This window comes from Rattus norvegicus, chromosome 2, assembly GCF_021556685.1.
Source record: "Rattus norvegicus strain SHRSP/BbbUtx chromosome 2, alternate assembly SHRSP_T2T, whole genome shotgun sequence".
NCBI classification, from domain to species: Eukaryota; Metazoa; Chordata; class Mammalia; order Rodentia; family Muridae; genus Rattus; species Rattus norvegicus.
The window spans coordinates 36,988,840-37,014,022 of NC_141535.1; the positions used below are offsets into that span (position 1 = coordinate 36,988,840).

A 25,183-nucleotide genomic window follows, 5' to 3' on the forward strand; every position below is an offset into this window, starting at 1 on the left:
GTAAGCCTTAGTTCTCTTGCCGACTTGTTCCTGACATGAGTGGTTGCTATTATATGGACAAATGAAGCTTTTATGTTAGCGCCTGACAGAGTTAAAAATCAGGTATGAAGTTAGAACCATTTAAATGTATACCATGAAAATAAGCTCCTCATTCCTTAGTGGGGAAGACCCAGGAGTCTTTAAGGTAAAGCTAAGTAATTACTAACATTATTGAACGTTAACTGAGTCAATCAATCTTGAGTATCTGTTGATATCTGTTGGCATGTGTACACAAAGGCAGACATGCACCCATACAACTATTCTGAAAACGACCAAAAATGCTTATCCTGTGTGAGGTAGGTCGCAGGAAGGGGACCTGAATTGTTTCAAACAGGCCTCTCTTCTATTGACTGAACACTTAGGAAAGAGACTGCAGTTGACTCTGATTAGTTTAACTAAATTTCTATATGAAGTATTATGAAAATCCGATAATCCTAAAACAAATGGTGTCTTCCAAACAGAGTTTGTATGTAGCCTAGGGCCCTAGCAAGCAGGTGTCATCACCCCTGGACACCCCTGCTAGTCTACTCAGATAGCAGAACTCATCTGCCCACAGAGTGTAAGACATCTGATACCCAGCCCTTTACAAAAACATCTGCACATTGCTTTTTACATACGTGTTAGGCAAAAAGCCTCAAAGATGAGCTTGTTGAAAACAAAACAAACAAAAAAACCCCAAGTTATCTTAAAGGACACAAAATATGTATACAAAATACAGAAATGTTCTGTTCCTTTAGAATATAATTCACGAGCCTAGTGTTTTTACAACAAACATTTAATATTTAACTGTTTTACAGGAAACAAATTTAAATAACATATACTTATTTTCATTACTGATCGTTGCACAAAGCTGACAAAATACGGAGAGCATTCTGTGATTAAACAAGTTTGACATTAGGAAATTTCTTCAGGCTTCCACTTCCACAGCAGCTGAGACCACGCAGACTTGTGCAATGTCATCATATTCATATGTTCTTTTTAAAAATGTGTCCGTGAGTCTTAAGCCAGACACGCTCTAGAGGAAGGGAAGTGGGGAGAGAGTGAGATGCACCTCAGTGTTCACTCATGATAATTACCATGGAAAACACAGCCATCAGAAATGATGGCTTAGCCCACCCTGTTGAAATTACTGAACAGAGGACGTACTTGGAGCCCCTGTACTGAGGACAGGAGAGTCAGGGCCAGGCAGAGCGAGGAGCTGGGGTGCAGCTTCCCCAGCTGTCTTCCCGAAATCCCACACCAGTGGATAGAGGTGGTGTTGCACATCTCCAGCACTAGGTCCATCGTCCTCTCACTGCTGAAGCAATCAGAAACCAGAGTAAATCTGTTTATTTCCTGCTAAGCAGATACCATCACATTCCTTCCAGTTTTTCAGTAAGCTTACTTTCTGGATGTCCAGGAGAATAAGAACCAGAAAAAGACTGGAAAAATGAGCTTAAGATAGAAGGAAGGAGTGAGGGACCACTTGGGAGTTAAAAGTAGAAGATCAGAAGTTCGAGGCCAGCCTGGGCTATATAGCCAGTGTGAGCCAGCCTGGGCTATGGAGAGGCACTGTCTCAGAAAGCAAAACAAACCTAAAGACACGGTAAGGAAAATGAAGGGACAGCATCTTCCAGGATTACAGTAGCCGTACACCTACCGGCGGGCGCTGAGGGGGTTTTCCGGTTGTTCGTGAACATGGGCTCCCTGGCCTTGCCTTTTCTCTAGACTCAGGCATTTGAACCTCATTTTACTGCTATGTCTCTTACTCATCCTACTGAGAACTCCACAGGAAAGGACAAGCGACGTCTGCTTAGTCCTTTTCATGAGTAAAACCTGTTGTTTTGGTATGCAGCTAACTAAGAAATGACTGACAGGGATCCTGAGAAACAGCCATTTCCGCTTGCTCACTGAGTTCCCTGAAAAGACAGTGTTTATGGCACTGAGCTCTCAGGCTCAGTTTCTAGTCTCTCCATTGTGGTGAGCTCCTCGGCTTGTGTGCCTTAGGATTTGGCTCCTGTTTCAGTATTTACTTAGAACTTAACTTACGAACTGAAATTATATTTGCTTTACATGTTTCTATGTCTACCCCGGAAGATAGCAATTAGAAATGCTCTTTGTGTTAGGGACCATTTTGGATGCACAGCATGGTCTCCTCAGAACATTCTATAAAAGCTATTACATCTTTCTTCACATCCGTTTGTTTTGTGTGTGCGCTATGTACGGGTGTGCATGTCCACGCTGTGCATGTGGAGGTCAGTTGACAAGCAGTAAGAGCTGGCTCAGTCACTCTGCCAGGTGGGTTCTGGACCTTGAACTTAGGTCATCCTGTTTAGCAGCAAGTGCCACAACCCACGGAGCCACCTCACTCCTAAGACGGAGTCTCTTGTACTCTGGACTGCCCTCCGACTCTCTTGGTAGATGAAGACGGCCTGGAACTTTGGGTATCTTCCCTGGTTCTCAAGGGCTGGTATTACAAGTACTGGCTAGAGATCAGAATCAGGGCACTGCACAACTTAGGAAGACACCCCACCAACTGGGCCACACCCCTCCTCTGCCTTCGCCGCTGCTGTGATGTTTTCTATGCACGTTGTGTGTCTGTATGCACATGTGTGTATACTGGGTTAGATATTTATACAGGAGGAAATTGAAACTCTTAAGTTAGAAAACCTAGTTGAGGGGTTGGGGATTTAGCTCAGTGGTAGAGCACTTGCCTAGCAAGCGCAAGGCCCTGGGTTCGGTCCCCAGCTCCGAAAAATAGAAAAGTAAAAAAAAAAAAAAGACAGAAAACCTAGTTGAATCATTACATGAAAATGAACATCAAAAAATTAATTAAAAAATCTACAGTACTTTGTTAGTCAATAAACTTATTTGACACACTCAAAACCCTCAAAACAAAGATTTCCCTGGACATAGATAGCCTATATCTGCATATCTTTGCTTGGATGTTCACTGAGACTTTATGATTGAAAGCACAGTACGTAAAGCTGTAAGATCTGACTCTTCTGACTAATTCCCAGGCCAGTCAGAGAGACGACAAGGAACAGCAGGACATGGACGCTACCACAGAACTAAACTCAAACTCTCCATAAAAAAGTCCGAGGGGCTGGGAATGCAGCAGTTGGTGGCGTTTCCCTAGCATCCACAAGGCCCTGGGTTTGTTCCCGACGCTTCGTGAACAGCAAGGTGGTGCAGACCTGTAATCCTACCTAGCACCTGGGAAGTGGGGGTAAGAATTTCAAGGTCCTCCTCAGCCTGAGAGGGAGCTCAGTGCCAGGCTGGGTTAGAGACACTGCCCCAGAAACCAACTGTAGCGGTGAGTGTAGCTTATGTGTGTGGCTTCCCAGAGAATCCAGCATTTCTGTAATTTTGAAGGACATTTCCATGGGACTGAAGCGATCACACAGGTCTTCTGAGAGCTGCGATTCCTCACTGTAATATTAACCCAAACTAACAGTGTGCAGCAAACAATGCGAGAGCTAGCAACATGACTTGGCTGGGACAGAATTCTAGGCTTTCTATTCTTTAAGTTACATAGCCTTTGCTTCTTCTGTTGACTGCCAAAACTGCTTAACAGCTAGGTGTGGAGGTGGATGCCTTTAATCCCATCACTCCTGGAGACAGAGGCTCTCGGGTCTCTATTAATCTGACATCAGCCTGGTCTACCTAGTAGTTCCAGGCAGGGAGACCTTGTCTCAAAAATAAAACAAAACAAAATGACAACAAAAAAAACTCAAAAAACTTTAGCCTATACATCATCACTCAGGAGGGTAAGAAGATGGCACGGGCAAGGACAGCCTGGGCTATATAACAAAACTGTCTCAGGGAACATGGCCAAAGGAAATAGGCAAAAGGACAAACAATCAGAATCAATTCCTAACTTGTGAGTGCCTCTTGCTTTAAGATCACGTCCATGTTTTTTCTTGTAAATATTAAAGATATGTTCCAGTGTCAGAGAAGTGTATCTGACTTGTTAATCTGTCTTCCCATAAGAACCTGCTGGCCCTTCTTTAGGTCTATGAATGTGTCACCTGCCCCGCCCACACGCCCCGCCCACACGCATCGGCATTACCTGCAGTTTGTGATTTTACAGGTAATGTGGAAAGGTTCTTCTAGGTTTACGGTATCTGGGATGGCCTCTAAAGACAGCCTAACATCTCCATAACCTGGAGCCTGCGGAAAAAAGTTAACAGTTAAAATACACAATTAAGAAACCTTTCGATGCTAATGAAGGTGTCTGTGCCCACTCGACACGCGGCTGGCATTCTGACCACATGCTGCTGCTCTGGCCTAGTCTACACTCAACCCCTTGCTGTGACCTTGGCTAGCAGGACCTGCGGCTTGGACTGTTTATGATACTCCAGACTCCGCAGAATTAACATGAGTCTTGCCTTGAGACAAGAATGAATTAGGATTTAGGGGTCTGATCTCGAAGGGCTGTCCAGTTCCAGACCGGCCATGGCGGCACACTGACAGCCTGTTCTAAGACAAAAGTGACAGAGGTGTAGACTGAGTTGGTAAGTGCTGTGATTCTGTGACGTTCGGGACATCTCCCAGGGTACCTCGATGTAAGGAGCATCAGATGAGCGGTGAGCGTGACTTGGGGAGAAGAGTAACTCATACGCAGTTACCTTAAGTCCTGCTTGGTGAAATCATCATCATCAACAACAAACCAAACCAGACAAAAGTCACACACTAACATCTGAACATTTCCCAGGAATCTCGGCACTAGTTTTCTACCTATGGGTCAACACGACCATTAGCGTTTTCTAGAAATGAGGGACTCGTGGGCTCTGCCCTTTGGTGCAGAGGTGTAAGACTCACCTGTCCTCTCACACCAGCCCCGCACTCACCATCCTTTGAAGCTGGCTGGTCTGTAGTCGGCCCCTTTCACCCAGATTTGTTTTCCACACTATATCCAGTTTCCCGATTACTGTCACTCCCTTAATGATGCCGGCTTTTTCTGCAAATTCTTTCTTGGGCTTTAGGCAGTACAAGTATTGGCGTGTATCCATTGGCTGCAAATATCCTCTGGACCCAAATGTAGATACGCTGGCCAGTGCAGAAATAGGCAGAAAAATATATTAAGCATCTTTCTGAAGGCATCACTATTCATACGGTTAATTCTTTTGAATAGGAAATGGGTGATTTATTGCTCAGATATCTAGGAGCAGTCTTTCAACCCAAGTGGAAGGGAGCGTCTGCCTAGTGAGACAATGTGTTCCCAGAGCTTGGGCAACTTAGTTACACTCTGAGTCCCTTAAAAGGTGGAAGAGAGCTGTGTTCTCTCTGTGATCAGCACTTGCCCAGCATGCGTGAGGCACTGGCTCAGTTCCCAGTACTCTCTCTCCACAGAAGAGGAAGAAAGGGAGGGACAGAGAGAAACCAGCTTAAACACACAGCAACAGGTTCTGTTTCTTTGTGTGGAGCTGGGGACAGAACCCAGGGTGCTGCACATGAGAGGCAAGTGCTGTCCCATGTATCTATACTACCAGCCTTGAGAGACACCATTCTACCTTAAGGAACTGCTGTCAGAATGAACAAAGAATGGAAACTTGTTTTCTCAGTGGAAGCAGAGGAGATCATCGACCTTTCTCTATCTAACCACCATATGAATGTTATTACTAAGAAAACCAGCTGCTCACCCAGCTGTTACCCCTCACCTACATTAGCAATACAGTTATCTGTTCCTTCTCTTCCACAGTAGCGGTAAAGACACCATCTACTCTGAAGCCTGTTTCTTCTTATATTCCAATGATTTCTTTGTCAAATTCACACTCACTCTAACATTGATCCCTAGTACCTTCTCCCTGCCCTCCCCTGTTTCAGTTTTATCATTGGCAGGACAACAGTGGTTAGTTTCAGACTGATCTGGATCAAAGAGGAGACAAGTACAGCCGGGCTGTGGGGCACACGCCTTTATTCCCTCTCAGGAGGTGGACTCGGAGGCCAGCCTGGCCTACAGAGCTTTCTTCACAAGAATCCCTGTCTTGGGGGAGGCAGAGAGAACAAGTGCTTTTGCAAAGGGCTACACGAGATGGGAAGAGGCGGCCCTTTATCTTTATGTGGAGGAGGTGCGAGGAGACTTCTTTAGTGATGGCTGACAAGTGCTGCTATGGCCTTGTCCAGTCTTACATCATGCACATCCCAAACTGCACACCTCAACTATGACCTTAGCTTCTATTAGGAATCCATATTGGCCCACAGATCATAGAATGTGCCACATTAATCCAATGCAGGAGAGCCGGGTGCGTGGGGTGTACCGCTCCTTGGGAAGCTGTGGCAGACGCTGGCTGGAGCCCAGCCTGACAACCTGGAGAGAGCTTGGCGCTAAGACAAACAAAGGTAGGGAGGAAAGAAACACCAGGAGGAGACACTGGCTGGTGAGGAGAGCTTGTGGGGCTTCTGCATTCTTAGGAAGGTTTTGATTAATTAAAACTTCTCTAAAGCATTATGTCCACCAATTGTTTTAAAATAAGTCAAAATCTACTACACTAGAAAAACCTGCATCTTTCCAAATAACAGCAAACATTTCCTACTTACCATTCTCCAGCTTGGTTCACTGAATTCAATTCTGTTACATTGTACATTATTGATGGCTCCAGGGAAACTTTCTCCATAAACATTGGTGAGGTTGTTATATTCTGAATTTGGGCTTCAAGAAATACTTCATCAGTCTGAGGATATGGAAAAAGAAATCCACCAAAATGTCATTGTATTTACAGTATTAACCTTAATGAAAATATCTTACTTATATAAAAAGTATTAACCACAAATGTGATTAGTTCATGCCTGCAAATCAAAATTATCACAATTAATGCAAGGAAAGAAATCTTCCTCCTAACATAATAAACAGGAGCAAAGTGAGGTGTTAGTCAACAGATGCCCTGTCAAACAATGGATGTGGGATAACTAGAATACATTTTATAAAACCCAAAAGCATGTGTTGGACTAGTACTTCAGTTACAACAACAAAATCTAAGTCTGATCAGGTGCTGAAATGTTAGAAGGGACTTCAGTGGAATGGGTGCACCCAGACAGTGCCAGGGGAGACAATCGGTCTTTACTTGAGTATTCTGACATAATGTGAGTAACATGCAACCACTTCTATCTACCTAGTGACCACTAGTTATGAATAACGTCTGTTACAACCATTAGGGTGTAATTTTTAAAATTAAAGTAATTTATAGGTGGCCTTAGTCACTTCTCCATTCATTTTATATGGATATTTAAGGTTAAAACAAGAGTATGTAACACCCTGATGACGACTCAGCTTCTAAGCCTGTCAGAGTATTCTGTGGACTTCGATAGTTCACAATGATGCCATTCATCTCACTCTGGATAACTTAAATATTCAATTTGTAAAAACACTGAATTCCGTACTTATTTCTGTTAAACATCTTGATTATTATTCCTCTTGGGTTCTGGGTCTCCTTCGGGTGACTAGAGAATAAAAATGTTATGCCAAGGCTATTCTGAAATTATTTTTCCCCAAAAGTTTTAGTTATAAAACTCTGAAATTAACTATATCCTCAAACTGAGGAATTATGAGCTTTTTTAAATGCTGAAGAAAAGTGACAAATCATGAAAAATATAGTGAAATTATAATTTTAGATGCCTAAAACAGATTTTTTGGCCTTTTAGATGTGGGCTCAAATTAAAACAATCTTCCTTCCTTCCTTCCTTCCTTCCTTCCTTCCTTCCTTCCTTCCTTCCTTCCTTCCTTCCTTCCTTCATTAGCTCTGGCTGTATTGGAACTACAGAGCCAAGGGTGGCCTGTAACTCACAGATCTGCTGCTTCTGTGTCAAGTGCTGGGGACTAACGCTGTGCACCACCACCCCTGGCTAAAACCATGTTCCATCTAAACACATCTTTCTATTTCTCCTCCTTAGGAAGTTAAGTGAATATATCCCATAAATCCATTGCTCTTACAATAACCAAAGGCCCACATTTCAATTTTTAAAATGCAGTTCTCTGTATAACATGATGCACAGCTTAGATAAAGTGAAAGGAAAGCAGGCATAATGGAAAATCAAGTTAGTGTGAACCGTTAGCACCAAGTGATTGAACGTCTGAAAACGCAGGACAGGGATTTAGTGCCGCGGCTGCTGTACACGTTTCATAATAAGCAAGTGTTGCTCAGTGTAAACAGAAAGTCAAACATATGAAGTCAGCCAGTGTGGGAAATTTGCTTGCTTTTGCTTGCTTTTGTTAAGGGCACAGATGTACAATCCCTGTGCACCTCAAAATGAATTTCAAGTGTGCCTTCTATGTAAGGAAGGGAAGATAATTGGATATTTCACAGCAAGATACTGAAAATCCCAAACCAGATTATAAGTAAGATTATAAAAGAGAACCAGATTATAAGTATCTTCTAAACCAAGCACCAGAGACACTAGAAATGGGATGAAATCATGTCAATGTGACAATTTAATCTTTACTTTCACAGGCAAACAATTGAACAAGTATGCTCAAATTGTGTATTCTTTTTTGGAAGTCACAGATTGCGTATTCACAACTAACTGTTTTTCCACTATGTTTTGTAGAGAGAGATTAATTAGGCAGTCAAAAAGGGGTGAGAAAAGCATATAAATTTATAATAAAAAATGAAATTACCACAGAACTGAGGTCACTCTAATGGAAAAATAAAAAAGAAAAATTAGAAAAATCAGAGTTAAATGTTAAAGAAAAAGAATAACTTTAAAATAAAATGCATTTCTGCATTTTTTTTACTTACTAAAGACAGCATTAGTAAACAAGAAAGTAAACACGAAGCAACATACAGAAACATGACAAACTACTTTTCTAAGAGGGACATTGCTACAGTTACATGACAATGGGGCAGAGAAGATGCCTAGGCTGAAGACTTCAACAACCGCCCCCAAGATGCAGCCGAGGGCAGAGGTGCCCACTGGTCCGCTTTACACGCGCTGCTGCAGTCCTGTTGTACACTCTCTGCTCCTGGGCCTGTATGCATTCTCACACCTCAGGGGGAAGCACACTGCACTCCACACTTAGAACACAACACCATAAAGCATCCCTGGAATTTACCTAGTGCTGGGGTCCTTTCCCAGGGGAGAATCTTAGTGATTAGATCTACCATAGGACATATTTTAGGAAATGCTGGGATAGACAATTCGGTTCATTTTCTTCTTACTGTTATTAGATTTCTGTCTGTTATACATTATATAAATATATATTTAAAATTAGATTTATTACACCCCGTGTCAAATGACACTTCCTTCATCAGATGTATAGCTGGGAATAATTGTCACTGCTATGTTCCTAGAGTATGAACACACATCACAGTTTGGGATGGAGGGAATTACATATACTGTGACTATATTACACAGTCCCGACCACCACAGTGTTTCTGAGGCTGGGGAAGCCACATGCTTACGTTTACTTCCCACCTCACACTGGGCTTTGAACTGGGCAGGTGACCAAATGTTTGACTCTTACCTAGTAATTCACATATCTCCCTGTAAGACGTTCTAGCTTAGAAAACTAAAGCAAAATCTTTCATGGAGCCAGTCTCACATTAGCATGATTAGAACATGCTAATAGTAACAAAAATGCTTGACAAGTCCATGGCCCAGGGAGCATAGGGTGTCACCTATCGGCCATTCCTGATGACGTGGCTGAGCAACTACTTAGAATACAGTCGGAGTCACGCTGTTGGCTGACAAGCACTTGTCTAGCTTGCAACTTTGAAAGACTCTGCGATAGCAGTGACTTTCCGCACTTTGTTTCTATTTTGCTTTCCCAGTGAAGTGTTTATGGACTGCTTCAACTTTTTACCCCAGTGTGATTTTATGCACAGTTCAAGACCGTCTTGTTCATTATGTGCATTTTTCCTTTCCTCTAACACGTATTTACAGGGTAGTAAATATGACTCACTGCGACTGCTAACTAGTTCTAGCTATTACTGCAAGCTTTATCCTCAGTGAAACAGTAGGACATGACTGCAAACTTCTGACCACTCCTGGTTGTAGAGTAACCCAGACGGACTCTTCATGAGAAAACACAGCATTTGAGTAATTCTTAATTTACAGGAGGGCTAAAAGGACTCATCATGACAAGATTCCTTTTGTTTTCTTCAAGGCAGGGTCTCACTGTGTATCCCAGCTTAGCCCACTGTGCAGCACAGGCTGGCCTTAACCTCCCCAGCCACCTGCAATCTCATTTTTCTACAGCCCTGGAGGTTATTCACAATTCTGGGGAATCCGAACAATAAAATCCCTTATGTTAGAACTGATTCTACTTAACTTTTCTCTAGGCTAATGGACAGAGCACGCCCTACTCTTTAGGTTCTATTTTCTCCAGTTTTGCCTTTCGAGGCTCTCCCAGGAAGCTTTCTAACACCGTCTAGCCTGGCTCTACTTGGTACATGGACTTCCCAGGGCACTCACTGCCCTTCCTTTCCCATGGACATCAAGTCTTTGTCCACCACCTGAATCTAGAAACGTCCAGAAAGTCACTGCAAGTATTCAGCATTACTAGTGTGGGAAAGCAACACCCCCACCATTATGTCGATTGTAAGGAAATTGTTTAAAATGGGTGAATGTCCCAGAAAATCACCAGAGCAGAAATCAAGACACACTGATCATATGTAGGTTGAAACAAGCAGAATAAGGAACACTTTCAACCGAAGCCACTTCTTACTGGAATTTAGGCTCTTATCACAAATACTTCAGTCATCGTAGCATCGCTTCGACATGACAGGAAGTACCTCTGACCTTCAGTCAAGTGTTCCACGTGGGAATGAAATCCTATTACAGGCTCGCACTTACCTCTGCATTGTAAAATTTGGTTTTCACATCCAATGGTTTGAGAACCTAGTTCAGACAAAGCACACCAGTCAGGAAATTCTGATCCGACTATTTTTATTTGTTTTAAACCACAGGCTTTAATGACTCAAAGCCATGTTTTAATTTTAATTGTTAAAATTTCATAGTGTTTATGAAATATTCATGTAAAACAATCAAAATTTTTTCACTTAAATTCTTCTCTGAATATTTAATGCTATCCTTAATCCTCTTACTTAGGCTTTATATTCATTTTATCCCTTCTTAGGTTTTTATGCTGTCTCATTAATAAAACAAGATTTTATTTTTCAATAAGATGCTTCAGTTTACTGTAAAAACTTACATTGGTGATGTTAATTCACTTGAACTTAACTTAGTCTGACTTTTGAACACTAGCTTGTAAAATGAATCCAAGATGTGAGCTCTTCAATCTATTTAAAACTTGTTTCCCCCAGAAAAAGAGGAAAAATTACACTTCCAAGAAAATAAAAAGCATTTGAAAACAACATTATGTCTTCCATATTCAATACCTGAAATTTGAAGAATTTTCTAAAGTACATTTTTTCTCCACCCTGAGTTGTGTAACTCACAGCACACACCAAGCTGAAACAGAAAGATGTCTTAATATTCTGGAATCATTTCCCAGCTTACTTCTTAATAATAAATCTAACATGCTTCAATTCTACTTATACATATAAAAAAAGCTAACAATGTGAAATTGTAGCTAAATGAGATTACAACAGGGAAAAGGTTTTAGTACATATGGATATACATACACACGAATGTGGAGAAATGGCATGGCATGAGGAGACAGCTCCCAGCTTGCTAGCTGCTGGGCGACAAAGGACTCCTGTCAATCTCAGCACACGATGAGGAAGAGGCATGATTTCCCAAGCAGAGAATCCTGGTCTGCCACGTAAACTGCAAACCTGAGGAAGTGGCCTTCGCCATAGAAAGTAACTCTGCTTTGAATTATAAGAAGCAAACATCTAAGAGACATCTGCTGACAGATTCCTCAGTCTGCAAGGCTTCAGTCACTTTGAACCAAGATAAGCTATTGCTAGGGGAACAGTACCTGGTATAAACTGGAAACTGTGGGAAATCTTTATTCTGCTTTGCCTTTAAAAGAAGCTGACACTGAATAAAGTGTGCCTTGGCTGTGTACCCTGTGTTCTGTTAATGCGACCCCAACACACTAACAAGAAATTCTCTTTAAGAAAATGAGAATGGGGCCTGGAGACAACCCAGTGATTGAGGGTGCCTGCTGTCTGGCAGAAGAAATGGGTTTGATTCTCCACTTACAGGGTTGGTCCTAACAGCCTGTATAACTCTAGGTCTGGGGAATCTCACACTCTTTTCTGGCCTCCATTGGCTCCTTCATATACTCTATGTACTAACTATATTTACAGTTTCTCATACATACATTAAAAGAGAGAGAGAAAGAAAGAGAAAGAGCGAGAGAGAGAGAGAGAGAGAGAGAGAGAGAGAGAGAGAGAGAGAGCAAGCTATACCTTTTAGAATAGGAACTTCAAAACTTTTCCTGTGGAAGTAGAATATATTCCAAAATAATTTCCAGAATAAGCATATGATTAAAGGGGAAGAGTTCATTTGCACTGGAAAAATATGCATCTTTAAGGAAATGCCAGGGAGAGGCAACATGTTACAATGGGGAGTTGTGTACAAGTTTTAATAAAAAAAAACCTAGGAAACCTGGGTGTGGTGGCCCACGCCTTTAATCCCAGCACTTGGTAGGTAGAGGCTGAGGCAGGTGGATCTCTGTGAGTTCTAAGCCAGCCACAGATACACAATGAGACTATGTCTCAAGAAAACAAAACCCACTAAGACAGTTAAAAGTTGGTGTAAAACACTTTTTTTTATATATATCTATTTATTTATCATGTATACATCATGCAGCTTTCTGCCTGCATGTGCACCTACAGGCCAGAAGAGGGCATCAGAACTCATTACAGATGGTTGTGAGCCACCATCTGGTTGCTGGGAATTGAACTCAGGACCTCTGGAAGAGCAGTCAGTGCTCTTAACCACTGAGCCATCTCTCCAGCCCTGTAAAACACTTCTAATAATAAGGTAAGATGGCTAAATTGTTAATATACAAAGGGTTTTTCTAACTCAATCAGCAAAGGATGAATGTATCACTTAAAATGTAAGGGAGGAATAAATAACTATTTTATGAAAAGAATTCACAGATGTGTTACAGTCCTGTAACTAATTAATAAAACTGTGAAGTGGTAAGTTACACACAGAGTCAAAGATGCTAAAACAATGAGATAATACTTTTAATCTAACAAGGTTTGGCAAGAATCCCTTAGGTTGGTGAGAGTTAGAGAAACTTAAGTGTTTTTACATTGCCAGATGGTGAAAGGAATTTAGAAACAATCTTGTGGTTTAGAGCACTAACGATGTTGATTCCCACAGAACATCTGCTTCAAGTATTCATAGGCAATGCTGGATTCTATTTTGCTTTTAGTAGCAAAAAACTGAAAATATTCTGTAAACAAAGCACTCTGACCAAACACATAAGAGGTTATTTAGAAAAGCCATGTCTTTAAGGATATTGACCGATGTAGAAAAAATATTCACAGTGAATTGAGAAGCATAAAAGCTTGAGAACTATGTCATACATGTGCTTATAAAATGCTGGGGAAATACATTAATCTTTTAATATTCCATACAATTAAGTAAACTTGGGTAATTTAATTTCTCTTTTATACTGGTGCCTTATATTGATAATAGGGGCTAGAAAGTGAGTTGGGGATGGTTGTCTATGCTTCTGATACTGGTAGGGGATAGGAAGGCTGGAGAACTGTCAGATGCAGGACAGCTTAGTTGTACATTAAGTTTAAGAGCAACTTGACCAAAAGCAATAACCCTGTCTCAACAAAACAAGACACCCCAAAGAATAAGCAAACAAAACCCCAAATCAATGCATGCATGTGTGTGCAAACACACACACACACACACACACACACACACACACACACACACACACACACACACCAGCAATAAAACCACCGCAACCCTGCCCAATACTTGCCCTGGAAGTGTTTGCAGGAGAAGTCCTACAGCACCTATAGGTTTTGAGACTAGCACTGTGTTCTAGGTCTTCTCAAGTGGGTTAATCCATTTCCTATAGAATGGTGGCTATACAACGGGAAGCTCAGCTTCAGTGAGCATGAACCACTGTTCTCTGGTATTTCATTGGGACATACAGACTACATAAACTTCATGTTAACCCCATAGTAGCTGTAAAGACAGACGATAGAAAGCCCACAGGTTCTGCAAGCTCTGTACAAAGTAGGAAAGCTTCTTTGAGAAAGTCATCCTAGTTCTGAGATATAAGAAATTATACAGAATCCCACAGGTAGTTCTGTGTAAGCAAACACACCCCATATCACAGAATGAGTTTGGAGTTAAAAGAAGAACCATGTGAGTACAGGAAGAGAAGCGAGAATGTTATATGTGGTGGATTATGTTACAGACAGCTTTGAAAAGCACAGACAAATCAGAGTTTCTAAAGGCTGATGGGGGGAATCTCTCAAGTGCTAGGTGATTAATGAATGACAGCTCAGAAACCTGACTTCTAGGAAGTTTTAATCCAAAGTTTCTATCGACCTCAGAGTAGTCAGTAAAAATACCTTCAGTAGAGCTGGTGGGAAATCGACTATCAAACAACGCAGTGTAACTGTATTTTAAGTATTTCTGTATTACAAGCTTTAACGGATGCAATGAAGAGAAGCACAGTTGATGATGAAGGTGAGGGTGGAGACAGGAGGAATGAGGAATACTTTGAAGAGACAGATGGCTTCTGGGACTGCCTTTAGAGATCCCCAGAGGCTTGGGAAGCCTAAGTAGTTTAGAGGGATGAAGGGCTCACTTGTTTTCAGAGTGAGAAACAGTATTCATATTCAAACACATTCACAGGCCAGGAATGCAAAACTTGAGATTTCTTCATATCTTGTTCTCTTTGGTTCTCTACTTGAGTTGTCAGGGTAGGATACATATATACATCCCACAAAGACATTTACTTGTTCAACTATGTTCATGGCAGCCTTATTTATAATAGCCAGAAGCTGGAAAGAACCCAGATGCCCTTCAACAGAGGAATGGATACAGAAAATGTGGTATATTTATACAATGAAACACTATACAGCTATTAGAAACAAAGACATCATAAATTTTGCAGGCAACTAGATGGATCTTGAGAATATCAACCTGAGTGACATAACCTAGTCTCACAATGATATGCATGGTATATATTAACTTATCAGTGGATATTAGTCATAAAATACAGGATACCCATGCTAAACTGCATAGACCCAAAGAAGTTAAACAAGAAGGAAGGCCCAAGTGAGGATAGTTGATTCTCACTAGGAATGGGAAATAAAATAGTCTTAAGAGGCAGACGGAGGGAGGGAAGTGGGAGAGAGGGGATGGAAAGGGGAATGGGGAGCGGTGTTCAGGATCAGGATGGGGAGGGACAGGAGAGATGGCCAAATGGCCATGAGAATGGATGGATATCTGTAACTGGTGTGTGTGTGTGTGTGGGCAATCTCTAGGTCATGATAGGGACCTGGGTTAAGGGAGGATCCAAGAATCAATGGGGGTGACCTTAGCAGTGACACAAAGCACTGGGGATATGGAACCTGATGAGGCCACTTCCTGTAGCCAGGCAGGAACCTCAGTGGAGCGATGGGAACACCAACCCGCCCACACAACTTCCAACCCAAAATTCATCCTGTCTACAAGACATACAGGCAAGGGGGATGGAGCAGGGCCTGGGGGATCGCCAATCAATAACCACCCATGAAGGCACCAATCCCTGACACTATTATGATCCTCTGCTACGCTTGCAGCCAGGAGGAAGCTGTCCTCTGAGAGGCTCCACCCGGCAGCTGACTCAGACAGTGCAGACACCCACAGCCACACAGTGGACGGAGCCTGGGGATGCTTATGGAAGAACAGGAGGAAGGAGTAATAGGAAAGGACTGCGGGCCCCTGAAGGGACTAGGAACTTAACAGTACTAACAGCGTCAACTAACCTGGGCCCTTGGGGCTCTCCGACTCTGAACCAACAACCAAAGATCACATGGGCTGGACCTAGGCCTCCCTGCTCAGATGTAGCAGATGTGGATCCACCATATCGGTCCTGAACAATTGGAATGAGGGCTCTCCCAAAAGCTGCTGCCTGTCTGTGGGATATGGTCTACTAGCTGGGCTGCCTTGTGTGACCTCAGTGGGAGAGGAAGTGCCCTAGCCTTGCAGAGACTTGAAGTGCCAGATACCCAGGAAGGATGCCACTCACCTAGAGGAGATGTGGGGAGGACTGTGGAAGAGGTGGCTGGGAGGGGGGTGGTGAGCAGGATGTAAAGTGAATAAGTGAAAAATGAAATAAAAATTAACATTTAAAATGTATAAATACACAATATACTTAAATATATTGCACATTTATGTATTTATTATATTTAAAATATATAAATATTAAAAATGTACAAAAGACCACAAAAGGAAAAAGGAAACTAAATTAATAAATGAGTACAAGTTTTTGAGAAGTAGTAAACTTAATTCTTACATGTGCGTCCCAATTTCCTTTACTTCGTGGTGTATGACATCATCAATACAACAATCAGGTTTAAGTTCAGCCACAGCAGCATTGGAGGCTGAAAGGTTTAAACGCTGAGAACTCGTCTGGAGATCCGCCTTGAGAGAAAGTGAGAAGAATCCATGAGGCTGTTAGACATTTAGAGGGGATGGACGGGCACTGTGGAGAGGATCGCGGGGAAGAGGACTGGGGAGAGGGGAAGAGAGAGGAGCTAATGTGGGGTAATGGTGAGTGTCATAAAAATTCATAAGGAAATCCACCACAATATACAATTAATATATGTTATGTAAGAAACTGAAAAAAAGGATCAAGGGAGAAATAAAAAAGAGGAAGTAGGGATAAAGGAAGGGCACTGTACAGCTCTCATGCTCGGAACGATGGCATGACTACACATATACACACTGCAACATCAATGATCAAGGAACCAACCAGAAAGTAGGGAAAATCCAAAACCAATCAAATAGTAACATATGAGCGTAACAGTATGAGAATGAAGACTACAAGCACAGCAGAGGAAAAGTACAGACAAAACCCATAAACTTGGAACTCTGACCTGACCGATGTCTATGTCAAAAGAGAAAACACGTCATACAGCTCATGCATCCCATTTCATAGGGCTAAAAGCTAACAATCTTGAAATGTATTTTGTGTATATGCCATGATTAGATAGGTGTATACGTATGTACACACATGTGCATAGTATGTATGCATGTATGTGTTGATGTAAATATGTACATGTATACATATGATTACAGATAACAAAAGAATCGAGTTTTCATCCCTGGAGTAAAAGAGGCACAGCTAAGAAAGCTGGGCAGTAAGTCTGTCCTGCTACCTTTCACGCTAGACTAGCCTGAATCATCGGTACGAACATATGAAGGGTTTTCTTCTTTGAAACAGAGTCTCATAGCTCAGGCTAGCCTCAAACTTCTTGTGTAGCTGAGGATGACTTAGACCTTTTGGCTTTCCTGCTTCCACCTCTCCAGTACTGCAACTGTAGTCAGGAGTCAAAGTGCCCAGCTGCAACATGTGTGGTTTTTCCTTAAGATTCTGTTTTGATTTCATGTGCACGAGTGTTTTGCCTGGATCTCACGGAAGTATTTCCTCAACTGAGGCTCCTTCCTCTATGATGACTCTAGCTTGTGTCAAGTCGACACACACAGAACCAGCCAGTGTACTTGCTGGCAGACCTAGCAAGATCGCAGCAGCTGTAGCCAGGTGAGCCTGGGTGAGTGGAAGCCCATGCTGTCAGGCCCATGCATAATTCCCTTCTATACCACCATGGCTGCTTTGTTCATGGGTCATTGGGCAATGATAGGCAAGGCTGGATAAAGATGTTGACTATTCACAGAACAGGTCATCCTATCTACTTGATTACTGACCTCCTCCTCAGCTGAAGTCACCTTTTGATAAGCATTTACATGGGACACAAGTATCTTCACATACTTTGCCCATTTGGAGAGATCTAACCACACACTTCTTCCCCAGATGTCTTTCTCAGCAACTTTCCAATGGTGATCTTTCCAAGTCCCTGCCCATCCAGTTAATCCACTGACAACGGCTCATGAATTAGTGAACAACTGCATATCTGCCATTTCTCTTTCCAAACAAAATTTAGGACCATGTATACTGAGTGGAATTCTGCCCAAGATTGGACCATGTATACTGACTGGAAATCTGCGAAGATTTCCCCTCACTGTGACTTTCAGGGTTGTCCCAGAAAGGAGCTGTACGTAATGCTACAGCTGTCCACTTCTGGGTGGTGCCTCTGCCACATGCAGAACCATCAGTAAACCAGCCCCTAGACTCTTCCTCAGTAGCTGATCATTCGGAACACCCCATGAGGCTACAGGTGCATGCTTGGCAGCAGATGGCATTGTAACAGGAGGAGAAACCATAGGTATTAGGGCAACTTCTTCGTGTAACCTGCTGTGCCTTCAGGACCTGCTCAGGTCCAACCACGTAAATACCATCTCCATTTGATAAAGGATTATTGGTGTATATGTTCTATTTTATGACTTGGTGGGTCAGATGACACCCAGCTCACGATGGGCTGCTCAGGTCTCATGGTAACTTGGTGGTCCATTGTCAAATGTTCAGTTTCCACTAAGGCCCAAATAGCAGGCAAAGAGCTGTCTTTCAAAAAGAGAATGGTTTATCTGAAGATGATGGCCTTGTTCCAAAATCTCAAAGGTCTCTTCTCTGATTCACATATAGGGGCCTGTCAAAGGATCCAAACAGCATCCCTGTCACCGACACCTCAAGTACCATCAGGTCTGCTGGATCAGATGGTCCAAGTGACAGAGTAGCTGCACAGCAGCCTGGACCTGACGACTGTGGTTCTGGTTTTTGCTTCTTCCCTTGGTGTGTCAAGGCACTGTGCACTGCTGCACCCCAAGTGGGAAGGATGGAGTGGTCAGTGGGCAAGTAAGAATGAGTTAAAGTCCGGAATGGGTGGGTGAGCAGGATCCTGTTCCGGAAGGGGGACGGGGGAGCGTGTGTGTGTGTGGGGTGGTGGTGTATGTGGGTGTTTTCCAAAGACTTTAGCGTTACAGTTCTTTTAGATGACATTCAGTGAAACAGCTCTCTTAAAGGATATTCACAAAATAGCTTGTGCACTTTACTTGGGGTGAACAGGGACTATATAAACCTTGGAAAGTGGGAAGGGGTTCTTCTTAGGGTGAAGTTTCATTGGCCGAGGGCTGAGGTTTAAGGTCCTAGGATACCTCATCTACTTGGAGATGGGCTCCAGGAAGCTGAGTCTGTAATTCTGCCAAGGATTTCACATTCTTCAGGTACAGTGTCGGGGCTGGGCTCCCCAGATAAGGTAGAAAAGATGCCCTACTTGTACCAGGCTCGGGGAGCTATGTGGACATGGCAGACTTTGACCTTATTGACAAGGTTTCCCAACAGAAGAATCTTCTCCTGTTCCAGGCCCCACACAAAGCTGGCAGTTTTCGAGTCTCTTGGTGTATGGGCTGGAGTAACACACCAAAGTGGATCAAACATCACCAACTGGGGCTGCTCTGTAGCCCCTAATTTTTTTTTTCCATTTTGCAGTTAATTCTAACCTAACTTTGTTAGTGCTGGTCCTTTTTAAGTGGCATATTTATTAATGCTATCTCTCTGTGATATTCAGTCATGGGATAGAAGTAACTCACAATTATTGGGAACTTAACCATGTACAAGTCTTGCCTGGCAGCCCACGGGTCATTTAATTCTCACAATTCTGAAGTAGGCAGATCTAGTATAACCTAAGTGTATACATGATGAGGACAGGCACAGAAAGGTAATGGCTCCCCTGGGGTGTGCACAGCTCATATAGAATGAAGCAGAGGTTCAAAACAGTGTACACACTGTGGCATAGAGGGGACATCACTGAGCTGCATTGGCTTTCTGTCCTATGTACAATATGAGATCACTGGCTAAGTTCACCTGCCATTGCTTTCTTTTTCTTTTTTTATCATTTATGATAACCACCTTGTATATGACTGAGTACTTCCTTCTCTTCTTTGACACTATTAGTAATAATATTACTGAAAATTTATTTATTCCTAATACCTATTCCATGTCAGAGCCTGTTTGAGGAGTTGAAAATCTATCAGACAATGAATCAGACCCAAATCCCTGGCTCTGTGGAGTCTCTGCTTTTGGGGAGGTGCTAGGAGGACTCTAGTGTGGAGGTTGAAGTGCTGTCTTTACGAGCCCATGTAACACATACTTCAGATTCTCCAGACCACAGTCTTTATTCCAACCACAGAACTTACACGGCAGCTGAGAGTCAGTCAGACACACAGAACTAACAGCCGTGGCCCGGCAAGATACTTCACGTACAGACACTTCAGTTTGAATTTCATAACGTTTCTACATATTATAGAATGTTGTTTCGTTTCAATCATTGGATGCAAACCAGAAGAAAACAAAGCAAAATCCGTCCTTAGTTATTGGACAGGCTGTGTACTTCACCAAACCTTAATCTGATGAAAGGCCAGGCCCTGTCCACACATATTTGCGTCTACCTTCTCAAGCTTGATATGTGAGGCCTGAAATATATTTTCTGAGATCCTTTATCACTTTAAAACTACAGATTGTCTCTAAGCCCACTGCAGCTAAGACTTCTCCTTTAGAAATACTAATTTAGAAATACTAATTAGAAATACTAATAATAATCCAAATTCCCTGTTGAAAGACAGCTTTCAGTCAACTTCTCTCAGTACACTTTTAGATTTTTAAAAAAAATTTTTAAGGATACAAATAACAGGTATATATTTTCATACATGTGTATTGCTGTATTTTGTTCGTATCTACTTTCATCAACTTCCTTGTCCCTCTTCCCCTCACTCTGGTCTACAAACAGTCTCCTCCTACTTCCGTGTCTCATGTGTATCATTCAAAACCTATATTCAGTGTATGAGATGAAAATGAAATACGTATTTCCCTTTTCTACTGTCCTCTTGCTTTCTTTTCTCCTTCCTTCCTTCCTCAATGGCCTGTTTAGTTTCATATTACACACACACACACACACACACACACACACACACACACACCACACTCAGTATAATTTGGAAGTCTAAATTGTGCAGAGTGAAAACATGAAGTTTCCCATCTCTTTTAACATGATGATTTCTAGTTCCATTCACTCTCTTGGAAATGATAAAAATCTCTTCTCTTTACAGCTGAACAGAGCTCTATTGTATATATAAATCACATTTCTCTACCCATTCATCCACATAGAGAATTTTTACTTTATCTAAGCTCTTTCGCTTTTGAAAACATTTCAAGTTGTGAAGGGACTTGCAAATTCTAGGTTTTCGTTTCCCAACTACTTCAAGAGTCTTCTAACTGGTCCGTTTCCTATAAAGTATTCTACATGGTGATGTCTCCAGCCTGTCTAATACAAGCTGACTCACTTGACCCAGCACCTAATATTTGGAAGTTTTTTACTTTTTACTAAAATCTTAGCCTGACTTTCAGGACACTGCAGTAAAGATCTTTCCCACCAGACCGGACACGGAGACTGTTTTCCTCTAACAGCATGCACTGACATTACAGTCTCCCTCTGTCCTATACTCTTGCTCTGAGTCCTGCTCATCTTCTAAGGCCCTCTTGCTTTCCTCTCCTCTACCATGCAGGATGCTGCAACTAGAGTGACTTCTGGCAAGTTTCCTAAGCCTCTCAAGTACTGTTACGTCAGTCACACAAACACTATTTACCCCAATGGCATTTTCTCATGTAAGTTACCAGGAACCGTGGGTAGAAGGAAAATGCTTCTGTGAATTCCCTAAGTTTGAGTCTGTTAGATAATCATCAGGGTTTGTTAGTGACATTTAAACAATCTAGTATTAACCATGCATTTTAATGAGGTTGCCAAGGCTCAACAGAAATAAAACCTGTATTATCCAAATACAATGCTTTACAACAAATAAGAGTGTCGCTTACCTTCACCAATATATCTTTTACAACTTGATTGCTGTCGTTGTGAACACTGATGTAACTGGAAAAGGTCTCTCCCAGAAATATATTCCTGTGAAATGGAGCAACATTCTAAGCAGAGAGCCATTCAGCCCTGAAGGAAACCAAGTAAGCTTTCAAGGGAGAACTTCAGGAGGAGGAAAGTTTCCTGAGGCTCAGGGAAATCCTCCTTCAGTGTCCTTTGTTCCAGGGTCGAGGAATTATTTCCTCAGTATCCTACATCTTCCTTAGGCTACACCTTCAGTACCTACTGCACTTCAAAGAGAGAGTGGAATTACACACAGTATAACACAGTTGTCAACTGCCAGCCAAGTTTCTGGCTATCCTGGAAACGATGGCCACCGTAATCAGAGCTGCACTGTCAGAAGATTTACATCTGAGTACACTAGACAATGTCATTTTCAGTTTTTAAATGACTTATCCTCGAAATCTAAAATTAACTTGGAAGAAGTTAATTTATCTTTAGGAGAACTCCATTGTTTTCCTAAGAAAATGACTACTGGCTTTACACTACATAGCTGTATTAACTCCCTGTATTATAGTAATTTTATGTGTATGGGTGCTTTTCCTGCAACTATGTCTGTGTACCACATGCATGCAGTGTCTGTGGACACCTGAAGAAAGACTCACGTTTATTGGAATTGGGTTACAGGCAGTTGTGAAAAGTCGTGTGGTCCTCTGGAAGAGCAGCCTGTGCTCTTAATGGCTGAGGCACCTCTGTAGCCCCTTATTCTATATAATTTTAATAGTTTTACATCAATACATTTCCAAGTTGGAAAGACACTAGTTTATAATCATACCCTGTGAGTTTAGTAAAACAAAACAAAAAATATCGTATCAAACCCTGAAAAATTCCTTTTTTTTGTCTCAAATCTTTTCAGTTTTAATACATTGATAATATATGATAAGAAAAGAAATAAAAACACTGACTAGCTAGTAGGTCTGATATCTTCTGTAAAGAGAGGGGTGTGAATGAGGCCCAGTAAGAGCTGCTCTGAAAGTGACAGCCATGTTGATTAGTGTAACTAAAGGCACACAGAGTCACTGCCAGGATAAGACCTAGGCCTGTGCTACAGCAGAACACATACCTAGCATGTATAAAACTTCAGCCACAACCCCAAAAACAAGGTTAACATGCTATCATAATACTAGAACCATCACTGACTCTGTTCTACGTGGCTTTTCTAAAAAAAAAAAAAAATAGAACCAAGAGCAATCTGTATGTTTTTGTTACTTATTGCACAAGCATCACTTTCCCACTCTGTATACTGACATGATAACAGTTTTCGGGGACTGCAGAACATTTTATGTAAATCTATCACTCTTACCCGAAATTTTGGGGTAAAGTCAACATTTCTCCCAACATTAAAATCTCTGCACCATTTACAGTTGAAGGATCATCTTTCATTAACTGGTTAAAGAGATCACCTGCAGGAAGAGAAAAAGCAAAACTCTTAACACCTACCTTTAAAACAAGTTTTACTTATGTAAGGAAATAGGAACCACTGGGCAGCTCAGTGGGAGAGCACTTGCCCAGTACTCACAATGTGATTGGGCCAAGTTTCTTCTATCTGGTCTGACTTGGAGTCACCTTTGATTTAACCTGAAACTGATCTTCCCTTTTTCTACACCTGCTGGGAAAAGTCCCATGGGAAAGTCCCCAAGCTTGGTCTAGAAATTCAGGGTTGAACTGCTCCAGCTAACTGCACGTTTTGGCTTCTGTTAAACTGCTTGCTTGCTTTAGTTCCCCCTGCACCTGTCAAATGTGAAGTTGTTTTTAAGTGCTTTTTGCCTTTAAAAGCCCCCTATAATATGGATTTGAGGATGTTCCATGAGAGATGTTTCTCTCTAGGCAATCACCAATCGGCTTATTATATATTCTCAATTCAGATTTGGTTGGACTGAGTGGTCTTTTTATCTCTAAACCCAAACAATAAAGCCCTGGATTTGACCCTTAGCACCGTGAGCAGTGGGGTGAGGAGGGAGTCAGATTTCTTTTTATTCTGAATGAACATAGTACTAAAATTTTAATTTCTAACTTTCCCAAAACAGACACAACTGGGTGTAGTGATGCAAGTCTGGAATCCTAGGACGTAGAAGTAGGAGGCAGGAGGTTTTGCAGTTTAGGGTCTGTCTCAGCTACATGAGGGACTCCAGGCCAGCCTGGGATATATGAGTTTCTGTGTCAAAAACAAAAACTGAGATATAGTATTTGTGCTCATTCTTGAGTTATAATATTAAAGTTCAATATACATTACAGTGTAAAATGTCATTTCTTATTTGTAATACCATAAAATTCCTATCAGAAAATTATAATTACACGGTGAATGCCTGTAATCACAGCATTGCCAGGTTGAGACAGGTAGACCAAGAATTCAAGACACCTTAAGATATGTATAGTAAGGCCCTAGACTGAAAAAACAAAACAATGAACAAACAAATACACCAAAAAAAAAAAAAAAAAACCCAAAAGAAAACCAAAACTGATCTCACAGAATGCTTCATTTTTGAAGGTCATAAGACATAAATACACTATAGAAACACCAATAATTCTAAACAGAATGCTAATGTGTATTTGAGGATGCAGGGAACATTGTGATAGTGATAGAAATATGAATGTATCTTAAACTAAAAGTCTCTTGTTATCAAAAGGTAGCATCTTGAATTGTAGATTATAAAGGAGTCTGATCTTTCAAACGGCCACCTTCACATCATATAAATATGGGCAATGCAGAATTTAACGAATGGTTAGCTTAAGACTGGCAAAGGTAAGCCTCTTCCAAAATAATGTGGATAACTCAAGTTTCAACTTTTCTTTACATACCAGGTAAGTCCTTCTCTTCACAAGTTACAGGAATATTGGTGAACAAAGTAGGTTTGGTCAATCGCATCACTGTCAATGAAGAGAGACAAAAATGTTCAAATTGTTTAGGGCTAATATTCAAGTCAAGTGCACAGCATTCATCAAGGACATACTCATATAACTGAGTTTTGTACTAAATACAAGCACTAACACTATACCTATTACCTCCATTATTCATACAAGGCTGAGAATGATAAGTACTAACATTATAAATATTATCTGTTATACATAGAAGGCCGAGAATAACTGTTGCAGGTAATTGTGCACATTAAAGATTATATACAGCAAAATACGTCAGTGGCAGAACCTGAACTAGAACCAGGGTGACTTCATACTGTTTAAAACATATCCCCAAACAGTTGATTGTAAACCTGGGGTCAATCACAGGGGTGAAATATCTT

The 25,183-nt window shown here is 41.6% G+C and overlaps 1 protein-coding gene across 1 annotated transcript in view; it reads right to left on the reverse strand.

The window, feature by feature from the left end:
• Nucleotides 1-798: 798 nt before the first annotated feature.
• The window catches only part of Trappc13 (trafficking protein particle complex subunit 13), a 31,519-nt gene continuing 7,134 nt past the window's right edge, over nt 799-25,183 (reverse strand). Inside the window, exons 2-13 of the mRNA NM_001013908.2 lie at nt 24,744-24,812; nt 23,248-23,347; nt 21,887-21,971; nt 16,418-16,545; nt 11,358-11,430; nt 10,813-10,857; nt 8,636-8,653; nt 6,562-6,695; nt 4,872-5,070; nt 4,091-4,191; nt 1,186-1,336; nt 799-1,054 (exon numbers count right to left, since the gene is read on the reverse strand). Coding sequence (NP_001013930.2) covers nt 947-1,054; nt 1,186-1,336; nt 4,091-4,191; nt 4,872-5,070; nt 6,562-6,695; nt 8,636-8,653; nt 10,813-10,857; nt 11,358-11,430; nt 16,418-16,545; nt 21,887-21,971; nt 23,248-23,347; nt 24,744-24,812 — 1,211 coding nt within the window. The 3' untranslated portion in view covers nt 799-946. The remainder of the gene's footprint in view (nt 1,055-1,185; nt 1,337-4,090; nt 4,192-4,871; nt 5,071-6,561; nt 6,696-8,635; nt 8,654-10,812; nt 10,858-11,357; nt 11,431-16,417; nt 16,546-21,886; nt 21,972-23,247; nt 23,348-24,743; nt 24,813-25,183) is intronic.